This window comes from Corvus moneduloides, chromosome 5 (assembly GCF_009650955.1).
Source record: "Corvus moneduloides isolate bCorMon1 chromosome 5, bCorMon1.pri, whole genome shotgun sequence".
Lineage (NCBI taxonomy): Eukaryota > Metazoa > Chordata > Aves > Passeriformes > Corvidae > Corvus > Corvus moneduloides.
This window is the reverse complement of record NC_045480.1, coordinates 46,577,608-46,583,986: the sequence shown is the minus strand read 5'-3', so window position 1 is coordinate 46,583,986 and position 6,379 is coordinate 46,577,608. Positions and strand designations below refer to the sequence as shown.

The following is a 6,379-nucleotide window of genomic DNA, read 5'->3' as shown; positions in this document are numbered from 1 at the left end:
CCAACTGGAAGAGAGCAGCCCGGACCAGTGGTTAGGGTGGAATTTTCTGCTTTATGCATCTGTTACAAAGGACAAAACTATAAAAGCCTCGTACAATAGATGCGGGTGCAAAACAGGTCCTTTACAGGACTGCTCCGGGGTCATGTCCTTCGAGTATGATTAGGAGGACACTGGGAGAGTGACACTCCTCAGCAGGTTGTCACCTTCCTCACCTGCTGTGCTAACAGAAACCACTGGCAAGAAACAACAGGGTTTTCACAAGGAAGACTGATTGCTCGAGGACATCTTGGACTAAGCTTAAATAAGCTGCTCAACCCGATGGACGAGTCTCCCGCCTTTGCTGCCAATTTAACTTAAATGCATCCAGTTGCTACCTCAAATTACACCATTTTGGCTTTTTGCCTGTAGGCAAAGAAACACTTAATATATTACTGCTTTCATTTTCTTGTCCTTACCCACTAAAGAAACAGTAACCAACCCAATTTCCAGAGATTACTAGTTTGCCACTCCCTTAACAACTGGGTCCAACACAGCAACAAGAACTGTCACTGTCAAAAATACTAGTTGCAGCACTTTAAATTTCTGACACTGTCAAGAAGTGAGGTCTCATTTTTAGCAGAACACCACTGTTAAAAGGGTTCTGTAAAATCTGTGAAGTAAACATATTTCTCTTTAACCTGAGACATCAAGCCATGTTGAATTCACTGGATGCAACTTTCTTCCACGGAAATCAGTGCTTGAGTCCCACCTGACATGAAGCTATCTTGCCCATCTGAGCTATATTTCCCCTTAAATCTGCTGCCTGAGAGACAGACTATTTTTCTCCTACAAATATGCTAAAAATAGACTACTTCTCAAATGTATTTTCAAACTACTATAAATTAGATTTTCTTACCAACTAGATACCACTTTCAGAGGAATTCCACGCCCACCAGGAAAGCATATCTGTACATTTCAGCTGCCACACAGTAAACTGACCATATACTAACACCTGGTCTCCCTCAGCTGCAAACTCCATGTTGTAAGAAAAGAGCTGTCACTGTGTTTCCAAAACCAGCGTCCCTATCAGCTCCTTGGCATCCTTCATGCTGGAGGAGATCTCAGAGCCATCTTCTGCCACATGGGTACCAATCAAGAACATCTTCCTCTCATCCCCAATATCAGACAGAGCCAGAGCATCGTGAATATCAGTGATGCAATATGCACCTTCGAGGTCCTGTTACACAAAAATAAAACAACCCTGTTAGTTGCAAGAGGTGGTGGCACCATTCCTACTTTGAGCCACGGCTTTTGTCCAGGGAGGGAAAGAGTCTCAAAAGCTCTGGGGTGCCATTCTTACGTACCTTCTATGAGGTCAACTTCCCATGTCCTAAAATGCATTGGGGAAAAATCTAACCTGATTTCTTCCCAAAGAAATATGGGTACAGTTCTGTTCCTATTTCTACACCACTTCCAGTGTTTCTGATAACTATGGAAGACCACCTGTACAAGGCAGACAAAAGCACTGCTGGACCAAGACCCTACGCGCTCAGCAAAGGGTTATAAAAATAGGGCAAATATACAACAGTCATGCCCTGCCTACCTTCTTAGCCACCAGTGTTTCTGATGCATTTGAGTCTGATGAAGCCCAAGCCTGCACTTGAGTTCAAGAGTTACATAAATGACTACTAGTAACAGGCCTCAGTTACTAGAAATTTAGGAGGTAACAACTTAGAGCAAACTGAGCACACAACCTTGATAAAAGAGAATCTGTTATTAAAACCCTTGGGCTCTTCTGTCATCTGATTGTACCAGAGGCCCAATTCTATTTCAGATACAGCACCAATCATTGAGACTTTCACAAAGATCTTAGGAGGAAGCACTGCCTTGTGAGGAAAACTGCTCTTTCTCTCAGGTTTCAGCAGCAGCCTTTGGAACAACCAACTGGACAGTCTGAAGGCAAACAACAGTGCTTCACTTTTTAGCCGCTGCTAGGTAAAGTGGTACTTCCAGGCAGATACTCAGAACAGAAACCTAACTTCATATCTAACTGTGGTCTCCCTTGAAGCTCCCAAACCTTGCAACTGTACAGCAGTTTTCACCCACAGCTCTGATTGCATCTTCACCAGGCACAGGACCTGCATCTTGCAGATCCAAAACAACCTCAGATTATTTTGTTTTGTGGTCAACAGGTGTGTCAGAAAGACTCCCAGCCATGTGCCTTCCTTAAAGGCATGAAGCCTCTTTTGAAAGGCTTTGTTGCTGTTTCCAAAGCTGCTGCCAAACCTAGCTGTGCTAGCAGTAGGGAACTCTTACCTGCTTGTTGGCCAGAACCACCACAGGCAGGGTGGAGTTGTTCTGGATTAGCTGATGAAGCAGCTGTTTCGCCATAGGCAGTCGGGCATGATCAGCCGAGTCCACGACATAGACCAGCAACAGCACTTTGGGCAAGTACATCTTCCAGTATGAACGCAGAGATTCACTGCCCCCGACTGGAAGAGAAGACAGCAGCACAGGATTCACCAAGTAGTTCAAGCAGCACTGCTCCCAGAGGTGCAGACAGCATTTCCCTGAACTGAAAACCCAAGGTATTTGGGTTACCAGAGACTCAGAGTATTTGAGCTACTGCATATGAGACTGAAAACAGCTTTATTTTCCCCAGTCAAGGCCCATGAAGGCATATCTGTATGCTCTGGGAGGAAACAAAGAATCTGTCCATTTTAAGCTCTTATTTTGAGAGGATTTTGGGTTCAGTATCTTTGTGGTTGCTTTCTGCCTTGTTGGTTCTTGCTCTCAAGCAAGTAAAGAGAGTAGAAATGGTTCAGTGTCCATAAACACCAAATGTCCCCTTATAACCTATCTCCACGTGCCCATCTCATTGTAACACAAAGCAGGTCTACAATTTCCAGGGGAGAAATTTAGCTCTGAGGTGTGGAGGGTTCTCATCATATTTGTATGACACTAAGAACTAGCTCAAAACTCACAGAGTTTTGTCAATAACCAGAGGTGCTTAAGGAAGAGCGAAAAATCAAGTCCCAGCAGACTCTTCAGGCAATGCTTAGGAGTCATCTTTTCACAGCATACATTTCTACATGAGCTCTTCTCTGCTGGATACAGAGGAAAGCTGTCCACCTTCAAAACTAGGTCTTACAACAATTCTCTGGTGAAACCACAGACAGCAAGTTGTTTGAGATTGTTGTTCCCATCTGGGGACAAAGAATTCAGTAGTTTGTTGAGTTCAATAGCAGAAGGAATAACTATCAGTATACTAAGTAGTTCAGATGTGTTTTCAGGTCTCTAGGTCTTCTCCAGGCACATTGCAGGAACACTCGCTCAAAGAGTACTGAGGTGCTCAAAAGGCATGTGCGAGTCTCTCAAAAGTAGCATGTTCTCAAAGCAATGTATCTGGGGTTCCCTATAACTCCCCTGCCTTACAGAGGAGCTCTTCTCAAAATTGTCTTACTAGACAGCCATCTTTTATTGCCCTCTTTGACTGTTTTGTTTCAAAGCAATTTTGCTTTCACTTAAGTCAAAAGGATTCAGTAGTTTCAAGAACACAGAAAGGGAAGTAACATTTCCCACTAGAGCATGCCTGCCTCTTCAAGTGGCCCAGTGTACCTGGAGGCAGAACTGCAAGTCTGCCACTGTGGAAAGGAGACAAAGGGCTGTGACTGACATGTAATTTTTGGGACAGAAACCCGATTCTGTACTGCGATACCACAGGGGCTCAGTACTGCTCCCTTTGTTAAGTGTATTCATGCATAGCATAACCCAGGGGTCAGCAACCTCACAGAGAACACTTTTTTCCCAGCCTGTAGGAACTCAGCAGAAGCCAGGAGCTCCTACTCTTTGCAGAGGGCGAGGTACCACCCAGTTATCTGTATGCTGATACAAAGAAAAGAACAGTTTTCCACATGTCTAAGCCAGCACAACAAAACCCCTGCTGTTCGCTGATCACCTTGTGCCATGTGATCACAGCACAGGCTGCTAACCCCTGGACTAGGCGATGGTACAGACTGGATAAGTAACCAGATTAGAGCCATGCACGGATTTACCTGGCTGAAACTGGCCTGAGACATTGCATTTCCCATGAGTCAGATCGCAGCCATCACATCTCAGTCACTACCAACCTGGACCAGAGAGGGAAGGACGACTCAGAAACAACAGGTTCTGCTGTGGTGTGTGTGGTGCTGGGCCCAGAATGTCCCCAGGCAGGAGCAGAGACACTGTGGGTTTCTCTGGGCTCAGATAGGCAAAGCACATCCCAGTAGGAAATACCCTCTTATCTACCAGGCGAGGGGCACAGACTACAAGCATCTCTCTAAAGATGATTTCCCCAAGCCACTGCAGAGACTCCTGTGGTAATAAGACTGGGAATGAAACTCTGCCTAAGCAACCTCATCCTCACACCCCAAAAACTTACCTGGGAACAGCACAACTCCTCTAGGCCTGCTAAAGGTACAGGGACATCTACTAGCTAGCTGCCAACTGAGCCAGTCAGCACTGGTACACCAGAGGGCAGAAACAGCAGGAAGCAATGGGCAGCTTCTGCCTCCACAGAAGGCAGGTCAGCCTCTCTGTACCAGGGACTGACCTGACCCCAGGGCCTCCACCTTTCCCATCAGCTAGCTGCACCTCAAACAGCTGTGATGGCCCAAAGGCATCACAGGAGATGCCATCTGCAGGCACGGACGATACCCAAAAATAAGAGCTAAGGACAGTACAAAAGTTTTAACAAAATGCTATGGACATTCAAAAGCTGTTTAAGACTAGAAAACACCACTTATGAGGCTTTTAAATAGAAAGGGTTTTCTCTTCCCCCTCTCTTCTTTCACTTATTATTTATTCCTCTGTAGCTCTTGCCCTTTACCAGGCATGAGCACCAAGGAGAAGCAGCACAAAAGCTATGAACCACAACACAGGCCTTATCGGGGAAATGTCTGCTGGTTTCACCCAATCAGGCTTATTACTCTTCTCTCTCTGGGAGCAGAATTCCCAGGATGTCAGGGCTGAATGAAAACTGATCTCGAACATCATTGTGTCTTCTCCTTCAAAGAGGCTGGGTAGGAAAGCAGAATCCCCAGGGGGAAAATAATCCCAACTTCATGTTATTGAGCTGGCATGTGGGGATACCGAGCTTTTAAAATATGTGCCTGATCCCTAGGGCACAAGACAGGAACTTATTTTATGTTCAATACTAAAATAGGTTCACTCACTCTCCAGAAACTCCATCTGGGACTCTTCGGTGTTGATGCAGATGGCATTGAAGCCCTCGGTGGGAGCCACGCTGCGCTTGACGTGGTTAGTTGCCAGGGAGTGAAGAATGCTAGTCTTCCCAGCCCCATCCAGGCCCAGCACCAGGATCTGCTTACCGTGGCCTTTACCCTGCAAAGCGAGGGGCAGCATACTTACCCGGGCAGCCGGGGCAAGAGCAAAGCTTAGCAGGGCTGGGGGAAAGAAGGAGGCTGAACAAGGGGCCTGGAGGGCACAGCAAAAGCCACTTGGCGGTGAAGAGGCCGAAGATGCCCGCTGGGCTCCCGCGGCACAAGCGCACGGCCGCAGCGATGGGGGATCCCCGGGACATCAGCCGGCCCCGGGCACTGCGGGGCAGGAAAGCGGGGAGAGCGGCCCCGGCCCGGCCACCCGCCCCGCCGCGGCCCAGGGCACCGCCGAGGCTGCCGGCGAGCGCCGGCGGCCCGAGAGGTCCCGGGCGGCGCCGCGGGCGTTCCCCGACCCCGCGGCCTCGCCCGCCGCCCCGACCAAGCCCGGTACCTGATCGGCGGCGGCAGCGGCGGCTGCAGAGCGGGCGGGCAGCGCGACGCGGCTCCGCAGGCGGGCCCAGGCCCGGAGCGCCACGACCGTGCCGCCCGCCAGGACCAGCGCCGCCCCCCAGAGCGCGGCGGCCCGCAGGCGGGAGCCCATCGCCGCTCCGGCCGCGGGCAGCGCTCCGGCCGCGGGCACCGGACACCGCGCACCCGCACCGCGCACGGAGAGCGCCCCCCGCAGCCCCGAACGCGGCTCCCGCCGCCGGCCGGGCTCCCAGGGCCAGGCTGGGAACACGCGAGTGGCAGTGAAAGAGAGAGCAAGCCGTGCCACGGGCGGCTTTTCGCTGGTGCAGGGAGGCAGGCCACGGTTTCCGCACACCAGCTACTGCCCGCCCCTGCTCCCAGCCCCGCGGGATTTGTTCCCAGCTTGCCTCTGCCTGCGCGCCCAGCTCCGGCGCAGCAGTCAGGACACTGTCCAGGTACCCGGCCCAGGGCTCCAGCAGTGCCACAAGTCAGCGTTTCCATCAGGCCAGAGATTATGATAGGTTTGACCAGAAAAGACGCCTGAAGAACAGAGCTGCGTTCTCCTCCAGCATCTCTCGTCCTAACACTGGACTGCTGCAGGGCAGTGCTCT

At 50.2% G+C, this 6,379-nt stretch overlaps 1 protein-coding gene across 2 annotated transcripts; it reads right to left on the bottom strand.

Moving 5' to 3' along the window:
- Positions 1-31: 31 nt before the first annotated feature.
- On the bottom strand, positions 32-6,129 carry ARL9 (ADP ribosylation factor like GTPase 9). 2 transcript variants are annotated; one of them, XM_032108441.1, is made up of 4 exons: positions 5,752-6,109; positions 5,196-5,364; positions 2,296-2,471; positions 32-1,216 (listed from the first exon to the last, which is right to left on the bottom strand). In XM_032108441.1, the coding sequence occupies exons 1-4, from the start codon at positions 5,899-5,901 to the stop codon at positions 1,037-1,039; spliced, it is 675 nt and encodes a 224-aa protein (XP_031964332.1). In that variant the 5' UTR covers positions 5,902-6,109; the 3' UTR covers positions 32-1,036. The 2 variants fall into 2 exon arrangements, with proteins under 2 accessions (XP_031964332.1, XP_031964333.1); XM_032108442.1 differs by lacking the exon at positions 32-1,216 and adding an exon at positions 1,225-1,482 and having other exon boundaries at positions 5,752-6,129.
- Positions 6,130-6,379: the final 250 nt, after the last annotated feature.